A 25,839-nucleotide genomic window follows, 5' to 3' on the forward strand; every position below is an offset into this window, starting at 1 on the left:
CTTTGAACAATGCAAGACACTGTTTCAACTCCAGGAAAGGGACAGATTCACATACTGCCAACTCCGTCACTGGTGCTCTCACCCCCAGACTCTCCAAGTGGCGGTCCGCCCTCTCACGGCTCTGGAGCAAACGCTGAAGGATCTGCCATCCCGGGGTAGGATTTCATCCCTGTACAGACGCTTCCTGAACGTTACGGACACGAGCCATGGCCCAATGGGAGGCTGACCTGGGCCACCCACTCGAGGACCAAGCCTGGGTAGACATTTGGACTTGCACCTACTCCTCATCCACCTGTGTGACCAATAAGGAATGCGCATATAAGATATTGCTTCGTTGGTACTACCCCCCCTCAGATTACACCACATGAACCCCCAGGTCGACCCTTCCTGCTGGAGGGGATGCTCCCAACCGGGCTCCTTTTTTCACATGTGGTGGACTTGCCCCAAGATCCAGCGATTCTGGGAACAGTGCCTGACGACAATCAATCACATCAAAGGGCCTCCCTCCCCTTGGAGCCCGAGACAGTTCTACTGGGGGTCCCGACCCCTGGGGTCTATCCACGCTCTGGGAATAGAGTGAAACTAGTGACACAATGCCTCCTGGTGGGCAAAACCATGCTAGCCCGCTTCTGGAAGTCCCCGGACGGCCCGTGCGAGGCCCATTGGTGGGGCAAACTTTGGGACATCCTGATTGCGGAAAAGGTGACCGCGGCTAGGGCGGGGGTCCTACACCGCTTCCAGAACCTATGGGCTCCAGTGCTGGAGTTCGATCAGCGTTTCCCCGCCTTAACATTTAAACCCCTCAGCGCGCGATGGACTTTGAGAGACCAAGGGCCTACTTGAGGGGTGGGGCCTACAGAGGGCCAGCCATCTGGGGTCCAAGGACGAGGGGGGAGCGAGGGGCTCCAAAAAGGAGAGGGGGCGCAGGGGGGGGGGGTGAACATGAGCGTAGAAGAAAGAATTTTGGTGTAATATCCTTATTCAATAAGTTATGTAAATTGTCCTGCCTTGGTTTAAAATAAACATTTAAAAAAAAAAAAAAAAAAAAAGGGGGCAGCTGAACACCTACTTCAAGCGAAGAATCGCCAAAAGAAGTTTGCTGATCAACACAGAGCAAAGGCCCCCAACTACCAAGTGGGAGACAAAGTCTGGCTGGCGTCTAAACACGTGTCCATTAAAGGACCCCGAACATTCCGTCCAAGATACCTGGGTCCATTCACCGTCACCTCCGTGATAAATCCTGTGGAGGTCAAACTAGCTTTGCCGTCAAACATGCAGATTCATCCTGTGTTTCACGTGTCTCTCCTTAAACCTGTTCAACCTGGGACCAGGGTAGCAACGCCACCGCAGCCAGTAGTAGTTGCCGGGGTGCCAGAATTCGAAGCCAAGGACATCCTCGATTCAAAGTACATCAGATCCAGATTATAATACTTAGTAGACTGGAAGGGGCATGGTCCACAAGACAGGACATGGGAGCCTTGTGAGTACATCCATCCAACCAAACCAGGACCAGACAGAAGAGCCACCTTGAGAGGGGCCTTGGGGGGGGGGGGGAGCAGTGCTGTAATGATTCCTGCCGCCTCTCTTGTCCCCAGCCCTCCAAGATGTCAGGCTAGAACCAGGCCACGATCACCTACATGGCCCTCAAGGGCCTCTCCATCCCTCCAAAGACTCACTTGGAGTCAGACTTGGCGCTTGTTGCACCAGACTCACTCACTCCCATAGGATAACATTGGGGATTGGACTTGTAATGCATTGATGGGGACAAGATGGATGCCCCCACATATATCGGTTCCCAGAACTGCATGTGCGGTCTAGTCTTTTGGGTGTGGTTCAGCCCAGAGGCGCCTGGGATACCCAGAGACTATTTAAGCCACACCCAAGCTGAGAAGCATGCTTTGCGTTTTCTGCACCTGCAGCGTGACACTCACCGTGTTCGGAACGGTCTCCAGTGGGCCTGCATCTTTCTTCTGCGCTCAGCTCCTGCAAGAACAAGAACACCGTTAGGAACAGCCTTACCTTGCAGCCCTTCTGTTCTGCGGGCATCTTCGGCGGTGTCATTCCCATCCCGGCACGCTGCTTCCTAAAGAAGAGGAAAAGAACAGAGAAAAGGCATTAGTAAGCATTTTACAGCTCTTCGCTTATTTTTTTTCAAATACAGTACGAGCTTCAAACGCTTACCTGAATCCCAGCCACTCTGGGGGGGGGGAACTGTGTCTCCGGAACTTCTCATCCATCTGCGAGGGGGAAAAGACACTCAAGGTTAGCGTGGAAACATCTAGAAGCGCCGCATACCACGCTTACTCTACGCATTTGTTCTTCACAACAGGCATCCACGCTGACAACGTCGCGGCACCTAAAAGACACAGAAAAATAACTCAGTTCAATACAAATACGAAAAGGGCGCATCACGCTCTCACTCACCTTCAGCGCCACTCATCTCAGCAGCACGCTGCCATCCCCAGACGCCGGCCATCATCTAAGAAGGAAAGGAACGAAGTTAGAGAACTGTTTAAAGACTCATTATATTTACCAGTCGGACTCTCGCCAGTGAAGTAACTAGGCACCAACGAGCCCGCATCAAATCAACGCGCCCCTGCTCTGAAAGCAGGATGGAGAGCACACCATCCAAGAAAACAAGGCCCAGTCGCCAGTCGAATAGCCTCCAGGGAAGGGTTCGAGGTTGTAAGAGGCCAGGACCTGCTGAGTGACGTCCCCGTGGATACCAGGTGAGCGTTACAGGGGGAAAGCGCAAGGGTCTGAGGATGAGCCCATAAGTCAGCTAGCCCAGGGCGAAGAAGGAAGCAGTGAGGACAACAGGCAAGGCCTGCCTCTGGAAATTGAGTGCCTCATACAGCAATAGATGGTGAGGGCATAAGCCCCCAACGGGATACAACACCCGCAACATCCGAGCAAGGCGCAGTCTGGGGAGAGGACGCCTGGGTGCCTAGGCCCGGGCACGGACGTGAGGTACACCGGGGCCGGAGGAACTGTGTACATAACGCCAGGTGACACTCGAATGCTCGGCCCGCCTGGACCCACCAGACACGACCGCCTGGTACCAGAACCCCAGTGGAAATTAGCAGATCAACGGGCTACCACGACCAGGTCTCGGTAAGGAGAGAACACTTGTGGTGGCACCTTAAGGAAGCACGCAGTGGCAGCACATAAACCCGTAGAGCCACATTAACATTGGGCGGAACAACTGGCACTAGTAACTGAGGGAAACACGGCGTGGGCCTGTGGAACAATATTGAGTTGGAGCAGACACGTGGGAGGACACAGCCCATTCCAGGATCGCAGCAGCCAGTAGGCATATACCCCCAACACAGTCGAAGTGGGCCCTAAACAGCAAGAATAGTCCGACAATATGCAGACCTTCATGCAAGAGGTTGCTGTGTGGGCCCATACCTAGTTAGCGCAGCACAATGTCTAACAAGACGGTAAGACCGAAGAGCATACAGCCCACGCTAAGACATCTCCTGGGGCAGAGGCGGTCAAGAGTAAGGACAAAACTACCACTGTGATGGAGGAAGCTCCGGGCACGATCCAGGAGGTGCTGACTGCAATTGCGGACCTGAAAGTTGCCTGGGAGACTAAACTGGGCCTGGCTATGAACAAACTGAAAGTGGCACTGGACCTCAAGGTCGGAGCGGTCCAGGAAGATGTGAACTTACTAAACCAAGATGTGAGAACACTTGCGGAGCGCACTGGGAACCTGGAAAAGGAGATGGCCCCTAACACGGCGGAATGCGCCACCCACGGACCAGAGGGGTACTGACCCAGGGGTTTGCTGTTGAAAGGGCACACAGGGCTTTGACGCGGAAGCCGCCCCCGGGAACACCTCCCAGGCCATTGATTGCAAAGATCCTGAACTACCGGGATCGGGAAAAAATACTCTAATTCTTCCGGAAGGGTGGAACGATCGAAAGGGGGCCAGCGGAAATTACTGCATACCCAGACTACACCTTGCAGGTGCAACGCAGCAGAATGAACTTCGGAGCGGTGAAAAGAAGATTGCGAGAAACAGGCTACAGATATATGCTGCTTTATCTGGCCAAACTGAAGGTGTTCCACACGAACAAAACTTTGTTTTTCGAAACGCCAGAGAACGCCATGGAATGGCTAGACATGCAGAGCAGCCCCCAAGAATCGGGTATTCAGACAGGAGCCGAAGAAGATAAGTAATGTGCGGCTATGGCACCCTTGGTGACAAAGCGCAAGACACTGGGACTAAAATATAGCATTAAATAAGGCTCACAGGGACTGAGCTGCTGGGAAAGTACATGCTTGCAAGATCCGTTTGAACTGAATAATCCTATTTATGTAAGTGGGAGCTCCTAGGAGACAACTCTTGAACCCCCATAGCATTACGCTTAGTTAGGTCACTAGTAGTCCGGTGACGCCCCGCAGGGTCCTAGTCCTTGGCGCTCCGAGGAGGGACCAGACGCGGGTGGGCCTGAGATCCAGGGATGGAGCTGGGCATTTGTTGGGGTTGGGTGGGGAGGAGGGAGGGAAAGAGTGGTGTGCAGTGGGGTATGGTTGGGGAAGGGGAAGTTGTTGGGGTTGAGAAGGAAATGAGCCAGAAAACGAGTCATCGGGAACAACATGGGAGGCAGAGGGGGGACAGCAAGTCAATGGCATCGGGTAACCTTAGAGTGGTGACCTGGAGCATACAGGGCCTCAATAGTTACCCTAAACGTAATAAAGTAATGATGTACCTAAAGAGGATGAAGATTGATATAGCCTTGCTACAGGAAACCCACCTCACCAAGGAGAAACTAGAGGTGGTTAGGAGAAAATGGAAGGGAAGCGTCACGGGAGCCACATACTCGGCATATGCAAGAGGGGTGGTCATATGGGTAGCACCACATGGGGCGCGTGGCCTGGAGCTCATGGCGAGTGGAAGCTGAGTCGCCGTGCTCCGGCCGAGACGCCGTATCTTGATCCTTTTGCCTGCCTGAAATCACACGTGAGACGGAAAGAACCGGTTCCGAGGGAAGGAGAACCGACCCCGGACACGATACTGTGGTTTTCTCCTGGGTTCGGACCTCCAGACCCACGGATTCTTCCCGGCAAAGGTCCCACCCCCTCTGCTGGCGGGACCTAAGATGGCGGCCATCTCTTGAAGCCGATGCCGGAGGATAACGCTAGCTGCCTTCGCAGCGAAGCCGATCCACAAGCTGCTGCCACGACCGAAACAAGGAGGAGGAGTGTCCCCCTCCACCCGGGTCCGATCTTCTGTTGCCACAGCTACCGACCGGGGAGACAACCGGGCGCTCCCGTCCGGGGAGACTGGGCCCGGGCCCTGGACTACGGCACCTTGAGTGGACACGCTGACCCCCTGGTGCGGGGAGCCCTGCCATCGACAGCAAAAGAAGGTGGAGGTGAGGAGAGCACTAGGTGAGGGCATAAACCAATCGAACATGTGCTGCTGTGTGCCCCTCCGAGAACTTGAACACTGACCCCGCGAAAAACGGACCACCCCACCTCCGGAACCATAAGCTCCCCCAGACCACACACCAAAATCACTGCGCTGGTGGGGGCATTGCTGAGGAAGCGACGTCCACTACCATCTACCCCCACACAACCGAGTGGCGTCTCTGAACGCCCCTCATCATGGCGGCCAGGAATAAGACGAAAACAAGCACCATGGACACGTATGTATCTGCTAAAGCGAAAACTTCTCCGCAACCACGCACTTCGACCCCCGAACATCCCCAAGCAAAACCGGCGGACTCCCCCGAAAATCAAGACCAGGTGCTGGAGGCAATTGCATCACTGCGCACATTTATAGATTCCAGAATCGGGGAGTTTAAATCCGAGCTACAACTCATGTGCCAGGATGCCCGCAACCTAACAGAAAGAGTGACCACTGCCGAAATAACCATAAAAGAGACGTCAGACGACACAGCAGAGCTGAGAGCTAAGGTACTGGACCTGGAACGAAAGGTGTTCACACTTGAGGCCAGGGCTGAGGAGGCTGAGGGCCGGGCCAGACGCGCCAACATCAGAATACTCGGGGTCCCGGAAGGAAGCGAGGGCTCGAAACAGACAGCCTATATAGAATCCCTGATATAACAGGAGGTGGGCGCTGGAAGAGTAACGCAAGGATTCTCGATCTAAAGGGTGCATAGGTAACTTCAGAAGAGACCCCCGCTGGGCACACATCCTCGCCCTATAATCGCTAAAGTACTCAACTTCCAGGATAGAGAGACCATCCTCCGGCACTCCAGAGAGGAGGGCCCCATTGAACGCGGAAGCTCTAGGATCACAATCCACCCCGAAAGTCCAACGGGAGAGGAACTCATTTGTGCCGATTAAAGCCCGACTCAGGCAACTGAACCTGAGGTACATGCTGTTATACCCCTCCAGAGTGAAAGTGATCCACAAGGGGAGGGCGATCTTCTTGGAATCCCCAGCAGCTGCAAACATGTGGCTGGAAGACAACAATCTAGTCGCAGATAAAGATCCTCAACCCACGGAAAACTGAAGAATCCCCTGCGCTTGAGGCATGGACAAATCCATGACTCATAAAGCTAACTCGGACGCAAGGCAAATGACCATAGAGAAAGTAAAATCACCCAACAGTTAGCAACGTAGATGCGGCCCTCGCTCGGCCCACGCCAGGCACAGAGCCCTACCCCCACGAACAGTTCAGAACAGGCCAGTTGCCTGACCGACCTCCCTCGTGCCTGACACCCGGATGGGTCCTGACGGTACGAGAGCGCCTGAGCACCAGCAGGAACTTGTCGTTGCTGGGCGCACCAGTTCCAGTTTTAATTGTTTTTTTCACACCACAGTCCTCGAAATATTAGGAGAGGGGAAGCATGAGACCGGAGGCCCTTGGGGACAGAGGATGAGAAAACACCAGCACCCAGGGGGAGAGCCTTATCACCTGGAGAAAGGGCTGCCCCGTGAAAACTGGGGCGACCGGAAAGATGAAACCAAGACACCAATTCAATGGCCCTCCAACTTGAGGTGATGACGTGGAATGTGAGGGGTATGGGCACGTACCTGAGAAGGAATCGGATCCACTCTTACCTGCGCAGGAAAAAGGTATCGATAGCGATGCTTCAAGAAACTCACCTTACGGAAGAATCCACAGCCAAATTATCCGAAAGATGGGGTGGGATCGGAAGAGGGGCGCCATACTCCAAATTTGCTAGAGGAGTGTTCACGTGGGTGAAACCGACTGTGCACTTCCAGCTACTGGACTATAAAGCCAACAATGAGGGCAGATATCTAATTATATGGGGTACTATCGAATCCACGCCAGTCTACCTGGTGAACTCCTACTTTTTCCGCAACACGGAATACCCTCACACCTCGAAATGCTCAGTGCTAAAATGATTCTTCGCAGAGAGAGTGCCTTCATATGGGGTGGCGACTTCAACGGCATCAGGAGCGGAGCTATGGACAGATCAGACCCCCCCGTCATTTAACTAACCCTGCATCTAACGCGCTAAACACCACAATAGAGCAGCTCGACCTAGTGGACATCTGGAGGGAACAACATCGCACCGAGAGGTGCTATTCTTATTACTCGGCCCCGCACAAGGTCCACACGGGGATAGACTATTTGTTCATAGATCGTGTGCTGGCTCAACAAGTAGACTCCACATTGTATCTAGGCAAAACCATATCCGATCACTCACCGCTGATTATGCAATGGGCTCCTAGAGGACCCAGACCGCCAATCCCGCTATGGAGAATGCCACCGGCAGCACTCACAGACCACGCATTTAAGGAGGAACTTGGTGCTAAACTGGAGGAATACCTAGACATTAACACAGGCTCAGTGTCAGGTTGGAGCACATTATGGGAGGCCATGAAGGTTGTAACACGGGGAGAAGTTATATCCGGTGCTGGTGGCATCCGCAAGCATCTGAAGTTGGAACTGGAGGAACTGGAGAATAAGATTACACACCGGGAATCCTAAATCGACATCATGCCGGACGCCGAAACAGAACTGAAGGGCACCCGGGAGGAGTGCCTTTTGGCCTGGAATAGACTGTCTAAATTCGACTACACGACCTACATAGCCAGGGCACACAAAGAAGCAGATAAGCCTGGTAGAATGTTGGCCTGGCTGTGCAAACGCGAATTCCCAAGGCACCTCCCAACTGAAATAACTGACGAAAGGGGGACAACTCACAGGACGCAACAAGATATTAACTCTGCATTTGCGGCCTTCTACTCCAAATTGTATGCCCACGATACCAAAATACCAGTGGAGGATATAAGGGCTACACTGGCTGAGATTGAGCTCCCACGACTGACGGATGCCAAAGAGAGCTACTGGAAGCGGAAATCACTCCAGAAGACGTGACGGAGGCGATTAGATCGCTATCCACCTGCAAGACCCCCGGGAGTGACGGGCTTCCGCCAGAATTCTATAAAGCGTATGAAGCGACCCTTACCCCAATACTCCACAAGGTGTATATGCAGGCATACGAAAACGGAATCCTACCCAACTCCATGAAAGAAACAATTATCATCCCTATACTTAAACCCAACAAACCTGTCGACAACTGTGAATCATACCGCCCAATCGCAATGCTAAACTATGACTGCAAGATCCTGACCACAATTCTGGCTAAGAGGCTGGCGAGGGTGGTAGGAACCCTGATTCACGAGGACCAGAATGGTTTTGTTCCAGGACGCAATACTACCGCGAACCTGAGGAGGCTCCAACACATCATGGCAGAGACCTATGATCGAGATGAGGACCTAGCAGTGCTATCGCTAGACGCTATAAAAGCCTTCGATTCCATCTACTGGGAGTGGCTGATCGAAGCGCTAAGGGAATTCGGCTTTGGCGAGAGCTTTGTAAAATGGGTCGAGGTATTGTAGAACACACCGGTAGCGAGAGTGAAGACTGGAGGGACAGTGTCCGAAGCCTGGCCGATACAGCGGGGCACAAGGCAAGGATGCCCGATGTTATACATAATGGGCCTGGAGCCAGTGGCTGCCTATTTCAGGAAACAACACTTCGACGTGGGCATTGGGCTGGGCAGTGACCATGCCATAATATACATGTATGCAGACGACGTCCTCCTGTATTTGTATAACCCTCAGCTCAATGCACAAGTCGCGTTGGACATCCTCGACAACTATGCCCGATACTCTGGGATAACATTTAGCAAGCTAAAGTCGTGTGCGTTCCCACTGGCCAGACTCAGGAGTCTGGATAAGTCCGACCTTCCAGACGTCGGGATACAATGGCAATTAGAGAAGTTTAAGTATCTGGGAATCGAAGTGCGTCATACCTCTGCACTCACGCACGAACACAACACTGAAAAAGCAGTAACAGCCCTCCGCAAATCCATGAACCTTTGGTCGAAGCTACCACTGGCAGTAATGGGCAGAGCGGCAATAGTCAAGATGACAGTTCTCCCCAGTTTCTTATATCACTTCACGAACGTCTGCTTCTACATCAGACCTTCCTTTTTCAAGAAACTAAACTCTCTAATCAAGGACTTCATATGGGGGTCATCCAGACACAAGCTCTCTTTGTCTACACTTACGCTCCCGTACAGGGAAGGAGGGATACAACTACTCAATCTGCAAGGGTACTACCTAGCTGCACAGCTCAGCCATGTGACGAAATGGCTCTCTGATGACCCGTCAGCCGAAGTGGGGCTCCTGCGACATGCGACCTCCAAGCTATTCCCCAAAGAAATGCTTTGGAACCCGACGAAACAAACATCTGAAGTTCCCATGATCGTTACCCTGGGCAGGCAGGTATGGGCCAGAATTGGCTTCCTTCGACAATTAAAACATCCCTATAATCCCAACACCCCCATCCTGGTGGATGTATGCAAAACTCAGGCAGACTTAGCGAAAGCCAGGAAATGGGAGAGAGCCGGAATCTACACATGGGGTGACCTGTTTGAAGACGGCATGTTCAGAGAACTTGAATCGCTACAAGCTAATGAAGGCATCTCGAACACCCAATTCCTGTGGTACCACCGCCTCAAGCGGACAGCCAGGGCACAGTGGCCGGTATGGCCAGAGGAACCTCCACCGGACCCCCTTCTCCAGGAGATGTACGATCTAGCAGACGGTTGGAAGCCGGTCTCCCGCTTATACATCAAACTGAATGATAGACCTAATCCAAAAAGCGCATCCCTGAGACAAAAATGGGAAACCAAATTAGGGACCACACTAACTGACAGTTAATGGGAGTGAATACTACTATACCCCAAAGAGGTGTCGAGGAACATTAGATTCAAACAACTTCAATTGAATGTGCTATACAGAACATACATGACCCCACTAAGAGTTGCTACCTTTAATAAACAAGCATCACCGAACTGTCCCTGGTGTGGAAATGATAAAGCGGACATGATCCACATGTTCTGGACCTGCACCAAAACGGCAAAATTTTGGTCCATGGTGGAAAGCACTTGCACTGAAGCGGGACTCACAAGATACGAGTGGAACCCAAAGGAATGCTTACTGGGAGCCCATCCCAGACTCAGCAAATACAAACACCTGGTCAAACTAATGGACCTAGTCTGCATCCTCGCAAAAAGGTCCATAGCTACGGCATGGAAATCACCAGGAGGCCCGAGGCACAGACGTTGGCTTAAGGACCTGGAAAAATGGACAGAGGCAGAGACCAGAGCCTGGCAGGATGGAATCCACTCAAACGATGACGACTCCAATGACACCCTAGAATCATGGAAGGCCCTGTTGCGTGACATCCAATACGCCTCGGATCACAAACCCCCCTGAGCTCTCAACTCTGCCAGAGACTTGTCTGAGGTTTACCCCCAAGAATGGACAATCCAGAAACCCATCCCCAGCGACCTTGGGTACTCCGACTACCGACCCCTCTCCCCCTCACCACAATTTAAGAACAACATGTTCAGCTACGTGACTGTGGTAGTTAATTAGTTGTTGTTTGTTATGTTACCGTTTGATGGTTATTATGTACTTATATAAATGCCAATAAAATACTTTTAAAAAAAAATGGGTAGCACCACATGTGCCGTTTCAGCTGCTCCGGTCGACGACAGACCCGGAAGGTAGAATGGTGGTGGTGGAGGGACTCCTGGAGAACAGAGAAGTGAACATCATAAACTTATACGCCCCTAACCATGATACTGCAACTTACTCTAGGTCTTTATATAGTAAAATTAGCCCCTGTTAGGCGACGCGATATTGTGGGGAGGTGATTTCAATTGAACTCTAAACCCCGAAATAGACAGGTCAGATAGCAGGCTTGCAAAACCCACGGCAGCAGCCAAAGCGTTGGGGACACTATTGACAGACCTTAGACTGGAGGATGTGTGGAGACGGTTTCATCCAACAGACAGGCAATACTCGCACTACGCAGCGCCACAGGACCTGCACACTAGGCTGGATTATGTGTTAGCTGCCGCCGAGATAGCAGGAGAAATGGTGGGCGCAGAATATGAAACCAGGGTTCTTTCGGACCATTCACCTTTGGTCTTAGAGTGGCGGCACCACCCTCCTAGGGTGCAAATCCCGACGTGGAGGCTCAGAGCAGAGGCCCTACAAGACCCGGGATTTCGGGAGGACCTGAGGAAGGCCATCACGGAATATTTCGACATTAATACCGGGAGCATACGATCTATGGGAACAGAAGGGGAAGCATTCAAGGTGGTGGTGCGTGGTGTAGCCATATCAAAATCTAAGGTGCTCCAAGGGGGTATAGAACGAGAATTGCAGGAAACAGAAAGAGTTAGAGGACTTGATGCGAAGGGGGGGGACAACCGGGAAGACAATGTTAAGACAAGAGAGTTACAAAAGGCTAGCAGCGAACTCTGGGACAGGCTATCTAAGCTGAATTATAAGAAATACACAGAAAAGCAACATGCGAGTGGAGACAAGCCGGGCAGACTGCTGGCCTGGTTATACAAATATGAGACACCCCGAAAGGTGGTTAGAGAAATCAGGGATGCAGAAGGCCAGATCCGCAACACCCAGGAAGGTGTAAACGAGGAGTTCCTCAAATATTATAAACATTTGTATGAGGACACAGGTGGGGACATGGGTCAAGAAATTCTGGAAACACTAGAAGATATATGTCTGCCCACCTTAGATGACGTAGAACGAGCAGATTTGGAGGCCCCAATCATCTCAGACGAATTGGAGACAGTGATCCAACATCTACCCACGTGTAAGGCGCCTGGGTCGGATGGGTTACCCAGCAAATTCTATTAAGCGTACAAGCAGGAGCTACTCCAGCTGCTGCTGGCCATGTTAAATGAGGCTTAAGCAAGTAATTGGCAAATTGATACACCCGGACTAAACAGTGGCAACAGTGGTTGCCAGTGTAGGTGGTCCGTTCAAGGGGGCTTATCATCTGAGGGATGGAACGCACTCCATATCAGGGCTTTCCACGCGTCGAACGACGCACTGGCCCCATCCGTGGATCTAGATACAACCTCTTCCCAAGCCCTGGTGAAAGGGGGCCCCTAGGGGTCCCTCGTGCTATGGAAACAAGGCCATGACCATACACGAAAAGATGCGCCAGACACAAGGTTTCAAATTCCCAATGCTAGGGTCTATTGCAAGCAAAAGATAGTATCAATTGGCCAATTCTGATCTCACGCTCCGCGACGTGAGTTTCCTAGACCTCGAGGGATGCAAGAACAGCGAATTATGTACATCAGCTACATATATACAAAATGCATATCATACAATCAGCAAAGTCATGTTCAACACCCCTCTATATTAAGTTCCTTTGAACTCGGGATGACGATGGACATATCCGACGAGTATGACGATTATAATGCTTTCGATGTCTATTCTAGTAACAATGTGCAATTTAGAAAGTGCGGAGGCATCTTTTAGTACACAGTGGTTCTGTTCTTGGAAGCAATCTGTACACGGGGGGAAGAGCCACATTCCAAGCTTTGCTATCTATGAGGTACTATTCGTGTCCTGGGAGCCGACACGTTCTAAAGGGTTTTGCGAAGGGGGGCCGTAAGAGAAGCATAATTCAAGCCTTTAACTGTATTATTCTAACATTCTACCATCGTACGAGACTGGCTGGCAGCTGTGAAGTGATTAAGTGCCCTGCAGCTTCCTCCCAAGGCTACAGAGAGGGAGTGTGGGCATTCCTCTCTGGGCTACTCATGAGTAGTTTCAGCAAACTCTTCAGTCCCGCGACCTTGTCCTTTCATATTCAGACAACAATGTTAACAGTTGAGCAGAGTAAGCAGAATTCGCAAGAATTACAAGCTGCAAAGCAGTTTTTAGACAGAAAGCAATGAGCAATGGTTAACAAGCAAAATGGCGATTCTTGCTACATTTAAAATGGCTGCTCGTCGGTCAAGCATAGCAGTTTATATTTCTATAATTTGATGCATAAGACGGTTGGCCCACGGCCATCAAGTTACGTCTATCATTCAAATGAAGGGTATTCATTTTTCCAGATTGACACTGGTCTCCACTTCTGTCCAGCAAACCTACCTGCTGATGAGGCTGTCTCTACTCTCTTTGTCTCCCTCTTCATCTCTTGATTCACTCTATCCCCACATCACCCTTCATTTCCACTCGTAAACCTTCCGAACCATGGCTCTCTCTTCATCGTTGCTCTATGCGCCGCTTTCTCCGTCTTGAAAAACACTAGCTCAAGACCAAATCTATGGCGGTTTACTCTTATACTCTACGTATGCTCTTTATGATGATGGTTTACTCTCTGCTAAACACTTCTATTTTTCTGATCTCTTGCATACACAGCCCGCCCACCCTAGGAGTCTTTTTTTTTTTTTAATTCTTTCTCGTCTTCTGTCTTCTCCCACCGCCGACTATTCAGCTAGTTCCATTCTTTCAGCCTCTGACTTCGCGGAATTCTTTTCCTCTAAGGTAGCTTCCCTCCGTTCTCATATCAAGCCAAATATCAAAGCTTCCATCTCACCTGCACTTTCAACTCCTTTCACTCCTGCTTCCTCTGCCTCTATTTCCTGCTTTCAACCAATCTCCAATGCAGACACTTCTCTTCTACTGGCTAAAGTCGACCCCCCACTGCTTCTTCCACCGATCCAATTCCATCTGCCCTCATTCTCAAAGTCTATCCTTCTCTGGTGTCTTATGTCACTTCCTTCTCTCGACCTCAACTTTTCCCTCATCTTTTAAGCATGCCTCCATCATCCCAATTTTAAAGGAACCTACAGCCGACCTATTGCTGGTCTCACATTTTCCTCCCATCTCATTGCTACTCTGTCTCTCAAAATTACTTGAACGGCTGCTTTACTCTCCAGTTTCTACTTTTGTTTCCAATTTCTACTCTCCCACAATGCAAGTCAGGCTTTTGCCCTCGTCACTCTAGGGAAACTGTTCTTTCTGTTTTCAGCCAACTAATTACTGCACGCCATTCTAAACATTCATCCCTTCTTATTCTTCTGGATCTGTCTGCTGCGTTCGACACGGTTGATCAATCCCTTTTACTGGCGTCCCTCTCTTCCTTTGCTTTCACAGATTCTGTCCTTTCCTGGTTTCAAATCATATCTGTCTCAAAGAACCTTTTCTGTCTCGTGGGCCGGCAAATCTTCTGAATCTTTTCTGCTTGCCCATGGCATTCCCCAAGGGTCCTTTTCTGTTCTCCCTCTACATTTCCCCTCTTGCTGCAGTTATTTCCTCCTTTGGTCTTTCACACCAATTTTATGCTAATGATACTCAACATTTTCCTCCAATATTCACCACACACTTTCTGCCCATCTCTTAGCCATTAGATCTTGGATGTCTTCTCACCATCTCACATTTAATGCTGGGAAAACAAAGGTTCTCTTCTTCCACCTTCTCTTCCTCCGTCCTTTATTTCCTTTCCCCTATCCCAGGTTCCAAACTCTCCTAAGGCTCGAAATCTGGGGCTTTAGCTTTACACTACTATATCCTTCTCTCACCAAATTTCTCTAACTTCAGGCGCCTGCCGCTTTCATCTACACAACATCCGCAAAGCTTGCCCATTTCTTACTTTTCATGCTTCAAAACTGTTGATCTCTTCTTTAATTTTTTCCCCCCCGACTCTTCTACTGCTCTTCTGCTCTCTTTGGGCTCCCAATTTATCATCTTGTCCCTCTCAAATCTGTCTTTAACTCATTGGTTCGTTTTCTTGTTCTTCTTTTCTTCCGAGATTCTATCTCACCCTCCCTTGCTACTCTTGGCTGGTTCTCCTTTCACTCTCAATTCAAAATAAATGTCTTATGTCTCGTCTTCAAGTCCCTCTACGGACTTGTTCCCAACTATCTTTCTGTTCTTGTATCCTTCTACACCCCTTCTCGTTCTCTTTGCTCTTCTTCTCAATTTCTCCTGGTGGCACCCCGTCCCCCATGTGCTCAATCTCGCTTTTGTACTTTAACTCTTTTAACTCCTCTACCCTGGAACGTCCTCCCCTCCTCGATTCCTTCTATTTCTGCCTATCCTCTATAACGAAATTCATTGAAGTCTCATTTTCTCCAACATGTTCGATTGATTGTTTTCACTGTCTATGCTTATTCATTTTTATTGTACCGCTCTATGTTTCTCTGTACAGCGCTTTGCGTTTGATGTGGTAGGTCATGCTATATTGGTACAGAGACTCTGTGATAATGCTTTCTTTTCTCCCAATGCACCAACTGGGTAAAATTATTTCTTTCTGGCCGAATGGCCAAGGTGTTCTGTACTGATACAATGTCCGAAAGTTATCTGGTGACATGCAGAGTGCCACAGGGGGCGTGTATCTCGCCTATGTTGTTTAACATCTTTACCACTCCTCTCTAACATGCTGGATGAGGAAGGCACCCTGTATGCCAACTATGCTGATGACACTCAGCGTCTGATCCACCTCACCAGGGATTATACCAAAGATAACACCTCGGTCAACCATGTGTTCGGCCGCATTGAACCCTGGATGTGAGATAATGGGCTAGCACTGAATGCCAAGAAAACAGAGCTAATGATTGCCGGCACTGCTGGCCAGACTAGAAAACTTGGGAACAAATACCAGGTCGTTAAGATCTCAGGCAGCAAAATCAAGACGCTCAACAAGGTGAAGACCTTGGGGGTGGTACTGGATCAGGAGCATTCCATGAAAGTACATATTAGTGGCCTGGTATCTAGCACAGGCTACTATCTGAAACTGCTGACCCAAACCAGCCCCTTCCTCACTAGATCCAACTGTGCGGTGATCGCAAGAGCGATTATCGGGGCCCGCATAGACTATTGTTCTAGCCTTCTCCAGGGCGTTGGCAAAGGGGAACTGGCCAGATTACAGGTCATTAAAAATAATGTGGTGAGGGTGGTGGAAGGTCTTAAAAGATCTGACCACGTCTCCATCACTATACACAATCTCCACTGGCTCCCAGTGGAAAAAGTGTGGTTCTCCGGACACTCTGCATCACAAATCAATGCCTGCATTGATATGTCCCCAGATATCACGCAGAGAAACTGGCCCAGTGCCGGAAAGACGGGTCCTGCGATCTAACATCTCAAATCTCCTGCTTATCCCTAAGGCAAGACTTGCTGATGTCGCAGGAAACTCTTTTGTCCACACAGCTCCAAGGCTTTGGAATGACCTTCCACCGGATCTGAGAGCCTGTACCAGCTTTCTGAAATTTAAACAGGATATCAAGGCTATCCTCTTCTGCTAAACTGATCTCTGTACACTCCTGCCCTGCTCTGAACCTAATTGTGTGTCCTTGCGCTATTATGTCTATGGGCCATGTCTATGCGTGATACAAATAAAATAAATATATACAATATAAATAAAAAAATGTAAAAGGCCCCTGGGGCCACAGTGGAACAATAGGCGGGAGACAGTGTGGCCGACCCCTGCAGGCCTGCTGGTGCACAAGTGGAGAGCAGCGATACAGCCAGAAGTCGCACAAGAGTCAGCACGGAGAGGCCCCGGAGTGGACGAAGTTCAGAGCCGCCGCAGAAGGGGTCTGCAGAGGCCAAGAAGTGCAGGAGGACAGCACAAGAGGAGTTGGGGTATTGACCCTCACCCAAAGGGTAAAGCAGAATCAATGTCCAAGAACAAGGACCCGCAAACAGCCTCCAAGTCCTCAAAAAAGACTCAGGAGAGTAATCTACAAAAACTGTGGCGAAAAGAAGGTGAGATGGCCGCAGGGAGTGAAAGGGGCTCATCCCCAGAGAGAGAACCTGAGGACAATGGGAAAGAGCAAGTGGTCACCCAGGAAGTTCTCGGTCAATTTTTTCAGGACTTCGGGGAGAAAATATCAGAGACTATACAAACACAGCTGAGCCTGATGCGGGAAGAGATCTTGCAGGAACTGAAAGGGGACATGGTGAGCCTCGAGGAGCGGACGACGTGGCAGAGAACACCATAGAAGAAATTGTGGGGGAAGATAGATGAGTTAGTGGAGCGACTGACTACGGTTACCCAGAACTCCTAAGCGAGGACTTAGAGAACCGATGAAGGAGGTCTAACATTAGGAGAAAAGGCTTAGCGGAGGCAGTAGCGGACAAGGACCTCAGTGAAATGGTGCAACATGGGTTTGCAGATCTGCTGGAAGTGAAAGATCGGGCCACCAAACAGGGTGTTACGCTCACCTGGCTCCCACAGGGGCGATCGGACCCGGACAGCTGCGACCTCCTCCAACGTGAAGCGTAGTGCAGAGATGACAGACTGAACCGCCTAACCTCGTCTGCTTGACCCGTAGAAGTATTCTCCTGCAAGTGAAGAAAGGGATTTAGCCACCCGTGGATTCTAGTAATGGCACCCCACTGTTCTCCCCACTAATCACCACCGATATTCACTTTCAGTAAGCTCACCTTAAGTTTGTAAATGATGAGCTCTCCATTCTGCGCGGAATGCAGGGGCGCGTAGATACCAGTTACTTCACTGGTTTGATGGTGTTGGAAGAGTTCCGGATGAATATTGACTCCGAGGTTCCAGCCGAGAACCCGTAAGTATAAAGTTCAAAGAGTTCAATATGTCCAATGTTCACTCTTGTACATTCCTTTCTTGTGTTGCAGCTGAGTCCAAGGGAAGATTGTCTTGTGGCAGCTGATGGTGTTCAGGTAAGAGTCTGTATTACCCAACACTGTCCGGCAAAAGATGCGTGTGTTTAAATTGCTGGTTTCTCTCTCCTTACAGGTGTGGCGTAAGGAGTTGCGGTTTGTTACAGAATAATGCCTCCGATTGTTAATCAGGTAAGTCTATAGTGGAGAGGTTGTATTTGTTGGCTTTTTCGGCTAACCTTATGTTTCTTTTGTCCCCTAGATGGTGGAATTCGGCAGAGAAAATGATGGCGGCTGCGCCGGATCGAAAAATGCTGTGAGGACTGGTGAGTATGGCGCGGCGCTGCAGCTGGCGATGCGACGTGTGTAGAATAATGTCCTTTTCAAGTTCGAAGACGTGATGGATCCGGAATTCAGGTAAGGATTGAATTAATATCTGTTTTCTAACCTTTCCTTCTTCTTTCTTCTATTGCTAGGAGCTCTGGATTCGAGACGGGCGTGGCTGAAGACTGGATGCTGACTGCAGGCACGGTGAGCGTTACGCTGCTGGATGCAGAATAACGCGAAGCATGTGCTGCTGTTCGGGCGTGGTTTAAATAGCCTCCAAAGTAGTTCCAGGTAAGAAGTCCCTAGAACCACACCAGAGTAAAAAATAGCCCCTGTAGTAAAATAGTCCCATCCAGGCCTCACGTTGGCTTGTATTCATTTGCAGCATGGTCTGCATGAGGTAAGTAAAGACTATGAGCCTGGCACCATAGATTTCTATTATGAGCCTGGCGCCTAAGGCGCCTGGACTGAACCCAGACAGCCCCCAGCCGGGGATGCTGGGGTTTTATTAAATATCTGGATGCCTCCTCCCGGGGCTGATGGGCTTGATCCGGATGCCCGGGGGTAGGCATCATGACACATGGGTCCGTTCTCACCGCTATTGTATGCACTTCACCTGGAGCCCCTCCTGGCAAGAATCAGGGCTACTCGATACATAAGAGGGATCATTTTCAGGGGTGAAGAGCACAAATTCACTGCCTTTGCAGATGGCTTGCTCTTGAGCTCAGAGCCGGCACAACGCTCCCGATGATTGAGGGAACTTTGGCTATTTGGGGCAGTAGCATGGCTACAAATGTATCTTCATAAATCAAAACTGTTGAGGCTATCTGACCTATCGCCAAGGGCTCAGCGATTGCGGGGTTCTGTGCCTTATAGGTGGGGCGAAAACAGTGTAAAATATCAGGGAATACCAATTACAGACTCGCTGGAGTCTCTCTATCAGGCTAACTATATTGCCTTACTAGAGGGGGTGAGACAACTTAACTGATTTGGGTCCTCTGTCTATCTCTTGGCTGGGGAGCGTTAATGTGCTTAAAATGGTGATCCTGCCCAACAGCTTGTACTACTTCATGGCCCTGCCAGTGGAGGTTCCCCAGAGGTTCTTGAGGAGCCTTCATAAGCATGTGGGAGCATTCCTTTGGAACCATAAAAACCCAGGGCTTCCATGAAATTACTTATGGCCCCTAAAAACAAAGGGGGGCTGAGGGTACCAAACCTTCGACCGAACCCCCCCCCCCCACAGAGCTTTCTTACCGGCTATAGTAAAATGAGCAATTACATGTCTCAATGTTCTCAAAGTCAGAAAGCACATTACACTCTGTAATGGATATCATTAAACTGGTAACTGAGATTTAACAGCAAGCCAATTCATCTGCAGGTCTGGTGCAAATTTGGCTACATGTTTAATCCTGCGTGTTTCTACTTTTCAGGCTTCAGAGTTTGGCAAAATCCATACCATTGGGAGGGTTCATAACTGTATTTTAAAGAATTTAGAGTAGCACAGGGAACGCAGCTCACTTACACTGCATCCGTAATCTGGGCACTTGTTACCTCATACATGCAAACAAACATCCTGAACAGCATGCCAGGGAGATAGGAAAGATAGACACATTGCAACAAAGCATTAATTGTTGCACAGTGAAATCAAGGGCCACTTTATGTGCTATGGTCAAACATGTCTACACTGCACACAAGCTTTAAGGCACAAGAATGTTGGCAAATAACCGAAGACACTGAGATAGAATGTCCCGTGATGATCGTAACAGAGACAATGGCAGATAAAAACATGCTATAACTGCAACTTGAAGAAAACCAAAATGCATAGTATGAAATGGATGCTTCATATTCAACTCTAAATGCTTTGTGGACGTTTTTGTCTGCATTGTGAATTTAAGGTGTTTAAGAACAGACAAAATCAGTGACTCACCCCCTGAAGTGTGCGTGAAATAAACCTTTATTATGTCTTGCAATTCTTGCATAGAATTCCAGAAAGACAAATTAGTTATTTCTATTCTTTCTTATTTAGGGTCGCTGCAAAAAAAGTGTTAGACTTATGGGAGCCCCTGTTTTCCTGTTTGTTTTTTTTTTTTTTTTAAAAGAGGCCTGATCAAGAAAGCCAGCAACTCCAGAAACAAATAGCCACATGGCACTGGCCACAGGCCAGGGGCTTCCATTTAAAAAAAGAAGGAAAAAAAGATGTTTTGTTTTCAGAGGTAGCAAGGGATAGCAAGGGAGACCCCTGGCAACGCCCAAATGACGTAGATGGTGAATGTTTTAGTGTGTTACTTACCTGTGGTTTTTCATTGATAAGAGTTTGTTTAAGGCCTAAATAACTTCACCATCCTTTCCCCTTACTCTCTGGCCGGCCTCCCTTGGCCCTCCTCCTACCCCCACCTGTGAGGCTAAGAACCTCGGGGTCATCTTTGACTCCACCCTTTCCTTCTCGCCCACATCTCTGAGGTCTCTAAAAAGTCAAATTTCCGACTGCACCTCCTCAGAGGTACTCTGCCTTTCCTCTCCTTCCCCCAGAAGCTCATGGTATTGCAAGCTCTGGTTCTCTCTAGCTTGGACTATTGTAACAGCCTCTTTCTAAATCTACCTGCCTCTACTCTCCACCCTCTGCAACTAATCCAGAACAGGACTGCAAGACTTGTCATTGGCCTCAAGCCCTGGGATTGTATCTCTCCAGCTCTGAAATATCTCCACTGGATCTCAGTGGATGCAAGGATTACATTCAAAACCCTCTGCCTTGTCCACAAGGCTTTCTGGGGCCTGGGTCCAAAATACCTTCAGCTATCCCTCCGCAAATACCTCCCCTCTTGAGCTCTTCGCTCCTCTACCTCTAACTCCCTCAGGGTCAGTCGTTTTTCAAAGAAACAAGCTGGGGGTAGAGCTCTGTCTTCAGCTGGGGCCTCTCTCTGGAACAGCCTCCCTGCCACTCTAAACCTTGAGGAGAACCATCTCCAGTTCCGGAACCACCTCAAGACCTTCCTCTTTTCTTCTGCCTTCGCTCCACCTCTGCCCTGCTGATCTGTTCTCTCTTAGAACTGTGCACCTGGCCACCCTCTGTCCTTCGGGCCCAGGTACCTGCTCACCCTGCCACCCTCCTGCACTGCCTCCGGGCCACCCCTTGCACTGTGGTCTGTATCTGTACCCATACATCCCCCTTTTTCTTCCTGCACTTATCAGACCTACCCTGTCTGCTGCCTTAAACCTAGCACTTGCAAATTGCTGGCTGCATTACCACTGTTTGTTGCCTTTATTATTTATTTATTGTTATTTATCTGTTTCTCCTCTGCTTTGCACTTTCCACTTCTCCCTCCTTCCATGCACTTTTTCCCACCCCCTCTCCCATGCACTTGCGCGTTCTCAATGTCACTGGACCTAGTAAAATCGCTGTTTTGTTCTCCCCTGTTCCTCTCCATTGCCTTGTCGCGCTCTGAAACACTTGTGTACGAGCGCAACAGAAATAAAATATCAATCAAAACTAATAAGAGTGAGGCAGAATGCACAAAAATACATTAAGAGTGTTCCATGTGTGCTTAACTGAACCCTTCACAACTCTCACGCCCTCCCTCCTAAGTCTAAGCCACACACTACCAAGAAAAACTTGTGAGAAAGGTAAAAGTCAATATTTTGCATAGAAAAACAATGAAATTAATTGGAGGTGAGCGATCATGTGTGCACCAAGTACAGTGTATTTGTTAGAAATTCTATATTTTGACTTTGAATACTATGCAGTCAATATTAGGGACATTTTAAATTGCTCTCAGTATACATGGTACCACATTTCAGTAATTTAATCTGAGCATACTACTAAAGATCCAGTCATTCACACAACTCAAACATTTCAAAAACCTTTAAGTGCAGTACGTCAAAAGTCTCTGGTGTTTACCCTTTGCAGGTTCCCATCTCCAACTACGTCTCTAACCAATTAAAGTGCTTGAATATCAGAAGGAAATAAGAATGCGTCAAGAGTATCTGAGTAGGAGCAGATGCATGGACCTACTTGTCATCAACCGTACCTACTTGTGTCAATGCAGAACATATCCTGGAAAAATGTATCACCAGATAATCCGCCATGCACAAAAAGCTTGGTCCCCACTGCAACCATCGCATGGCCATGTCTTGGTGCCGGAGGTTTACCAGATGTTTCAGGCTGATTCCACGTCAATGTGGCTGAGGAAAAATTAGGATTATGTTATTAGCGTGTAAAATCTTTCAAAACATGTCTTTCAAAGAAAAGATAAGACCCCCCCCCCCCCCCAACACTCAACATTTTGGCATAAATCTGAGCAGATCGCAGTTTCACTTTTAGTTTAATTATAGATTGTGACCTTGTTACAATGGGTATCAATCATTCAAACATCGTGAGATATAAAAAAAATCAGAGATGCAGCAATGAGGACTTATTGAAATGGTCAAATAAGGCCAAAGATTTAATAAAGTGTGTTTACCGTAGAGACATGGTGCTGTGATTGAAGAAGACTATCCCAATAAGGGTAAGTAAAAATTGTCCCAGTCATCATTTGTGGGTGTAAGTTTATTAAAAAGGGTCAAGCATACATTTTAAATGATCTTGGGTTATTAACCCGCAATAGTTTAAAGAATGCACAATTCAAATCAAAATGTGTAAGCAGATGTCTAGTGTGACTAATTCCTGGATGTTGACACTTTTCCCGATGGGGAGCCCCTTCCCGTAAGGCCAGGGAGGTGATGCTGCCACCAGATAGTCCCCCAGGGCGTGGTACTCAGCTGGAGAATATCATGGTGAGAGGCTCCCCCTCTAGGGACAAGGACAAACAGCTAAGGGGGACGCAGTATAATACCCCTCACCCTATACACCTCCCCACTTTGTAAGCCTGACACATATACCTAACCAACCCATGTAACCATGTAGGTCCATAGACTTCACTTCCACTGAGACGAGAAAGAACATTGACAACCCAAGGGAGAGTGATGAGAAAAAAATGGGACGAGGAGGCGGCGCAGAGGAATAAAGATCGAAGGACCAAAGGGACTTAAAACATAATGCCATCCTTTGCTAAACAGCCAATATGAGAAGAGCCAGTCAACCAGCAAGAGAGGCAGTCAACCCTGGGAAGTTCAACGAGAAGACGCCAAGGAAGCCGCAAGGAATCCGCTCTTCATGTCCAAAGGCTGGAAAGGGTAATTGTTGGTCCGGCGGTGTGGAACAAGTCAAAAGCACAGCTGGGAGATGTAAGGCAGAGGCATAACCCGAAGCGGATGGACCAAATGGTCACAGATGAACGCTGTGACGGCCAGCAACATCCTGCAGCAGTGCCACGCAGGAGCGCCCCGAATGGTAAGAGACAGCACGAATCAAGACCCGCAGACCTGCCAAGAACCGGCAAAGATGTATGGAAGAATGAGAAAGTCAGGGTGGGGACCGGGTTTAACAGCAATAGTGAAAGAAGCAAGAGAGTGTCTCAGGAGTCGTCCTCCTCGGAGCAGTAGTTGGTTGCAAAACACTGTTGAAGCAGATAGTAAGAGAAAGTATATTACAAGTCAGTTTTCTCGTGGCAAGACCTGGCAGGAGAGTGAACCAGGTCTGCCAAAACCAACTCACAAAGAAGTACGGTGCACCCACAAAAAAGGAGATTGCGAATGATTCCCTGCATCTTAATACTTGGCAGGAGAGTGTACCAAGTACTCCTGGCGGAAGAAGAGAAGAGCAACCTGGGTCTGGGACCCTCATCACAAATGGATCTTTGATTTATGTTAATGTTAATGGGTGTCGTACTGTACTGTTACCACTTGCGTGGTCTCCTGGAACTCTGGCGAATATGCAATGGAAGGAGGGTTGAGGGTCTATTAGTGGGTTGAGGGGAAGAAGAGCAAGAGAGCTTTGATGTGCTGTTGACAGCTTCAGTTCGGAGAAAATTGTAACTGAGCATTGATGTGTTTTCAGTTGGTATCCATCATGTGAAATTGAGGTGTGATTGTGTATGGTTTGTTTTCATGTCAGGTGTTGTGAAGTGCATTTGGTTTGTGGTGCGGTAGAGGTATGGATGCGTTTAGTTCAGCGTTTGAGGGTGCGTATGCAGAAAGGTGAGTTTTTAGTACCTTTAGTTAGTGGCGATACTTTTCCTACATCCAACATTATGTCTAAATGTGAGACATTTCCCACTCCCAACCATTCATACCAGTGCAGCACTGTTTCTGCCCCCCTATCAATCCCTCTTAGTGCCACGCCTTTCTCACCCCTGGCAGTTCATCTAAGTGTGACACATCTGCCGCCCCTAACAGTTCGTCCTATTGAAACCCTTCCCACCCGACACTCCATTCAGGTACGATACCCTTCTTGTCACCAGCAGCCCATCCGCATGTGGCGTATCTCCCATCCCCTGCATTCCATCCCGGCGCGACACACTCTTCACCCTTAAATAAACCATCTGGGTTCCCAACAGTCTATCGAAGTGCAATGCATTTCCTATCCCACAAAGTCTGTCTCAATCAACGCATCATGATACAGAAGTTACATAGTGGCTGTCTCAGAGTGCAACAGGGAGCATAAGGCTTAGCTATACTATTAGACTAGATGCAGAGGGTGGCTAGCCAACACATACAGGATAAGTGTGGAAGTGGCTAGTTTACACAGTTCGTTACATGCAGGTTAAGGCTAGCCTATGCGAGTAAGCTAAACACTGTTAGCTATACGATATCAAGTGGTTAGAGTAGGGCGTTTGAGTTTTATTAGTGGTTGTAGTCCCCACTTTTCTGGTCGTTTTCCATTGTTGGATTTTGCATGGTTTAGCGCGTTGAATTGTGTTGATGGAAGCAGATTCCTTTGCTCGGTCCCACTTCATGGCGGGTGTGTTTGGTTAGTCCCTGGTTTTGAGTGGTTCCTTTCTGTGAATTTGTTCATTTCGTGGTACGTAGATGCTGTCCGGGTGTTTTCATCCCAGTCAGCGCTCAAGAGCCAGGACTTGAGATGTTTTCTGAATTTTAGATGGTCCTCCGTAGTTCTTATTTCTTTCGGGAGGAAGGTTGGTGAGGGGGAATAGCTCTGGAACAATGTGCATGGCTTTGAAGCAAGACAACGTAGTGCAACAGGTTTGAATCCCGATTCTGCACTTAGAAACCAATCTCTGGTATGAAGTGTGTTATAAAAAGAATAAAATGAGTTCCAAAGTTTTACTGCTATGCAAGAGAAGGCTGATCCTCCAAGTTTTTTCCTAGCATAGAGTTTCGGTTCTAGGGGGGATGTCATTGCTGGATCTAAATGTTCTTGCTGGTTTGTAGATGGTGATTTTCTTTTGTACGAATTCCGTGCTGGTGGGATGTGGTCTCTTCGGGAGAGTTTGAAGAGAAGACTAGCAGCTGCATTCTGTATTTGTTGTTTTCTTAACAAGTATTCTGGCATTCCAAGGTATATGCTGTTGGCGTAGTCTAACCTGGACAAGAGGTAGATGATGGCAAGTGCTCTGTAAGGACGTCATTTAATCAAAATGCCGGTCGTAGCAGAAGTTACATCACACACCCTTGACCTCCCCAATGACATCACATTAAGTGATGTTATTGGACCCTGCGTTGAACAACTTGAAG

General features: G+C 48.9%; 1 protein-coding gene across 2 annotated transcripts in view; it reads right to left on the reverse strand.

The window, feature by feature from the left end:
* The window catches only part of RABEPK (Rab9 effector protein with kelch motifs), a 359,596-nt gene that overhangs the window by 134,997 nt on the left and 198,760 nt on the right, over positions 1-25,839 (reverse strand). For both annotated transcript variants that reach the window (XM_069609432.1, XM_069609431.1), the window contains exon 6: positions 22,300-22,449. In XM_069609432.1, coding sequence (XP_069465533.1) covers positions 22,300-22,449 — 150 coding nt within the window. The remainder of the gene's footprint in view (positions 1-22,299; positions 22,450-25,839) is intronic.

The sequence above is a fragment of the Ambystoma mexicanum genome, chromosome 8 (assembly GCF_040938575.1).
Source record: "Ambystoma mexicanum isolate Mex_15411 chromosome 8, UKY_AmexF1_1, whole genome shotgun sequence".
Taxonomy (NCBI): Eukaryota; Metazoa; Chordata; class Amphibia; order Caudata; family Ambystomatidae; genus Ambystoma; species Ambystoma mexicanum.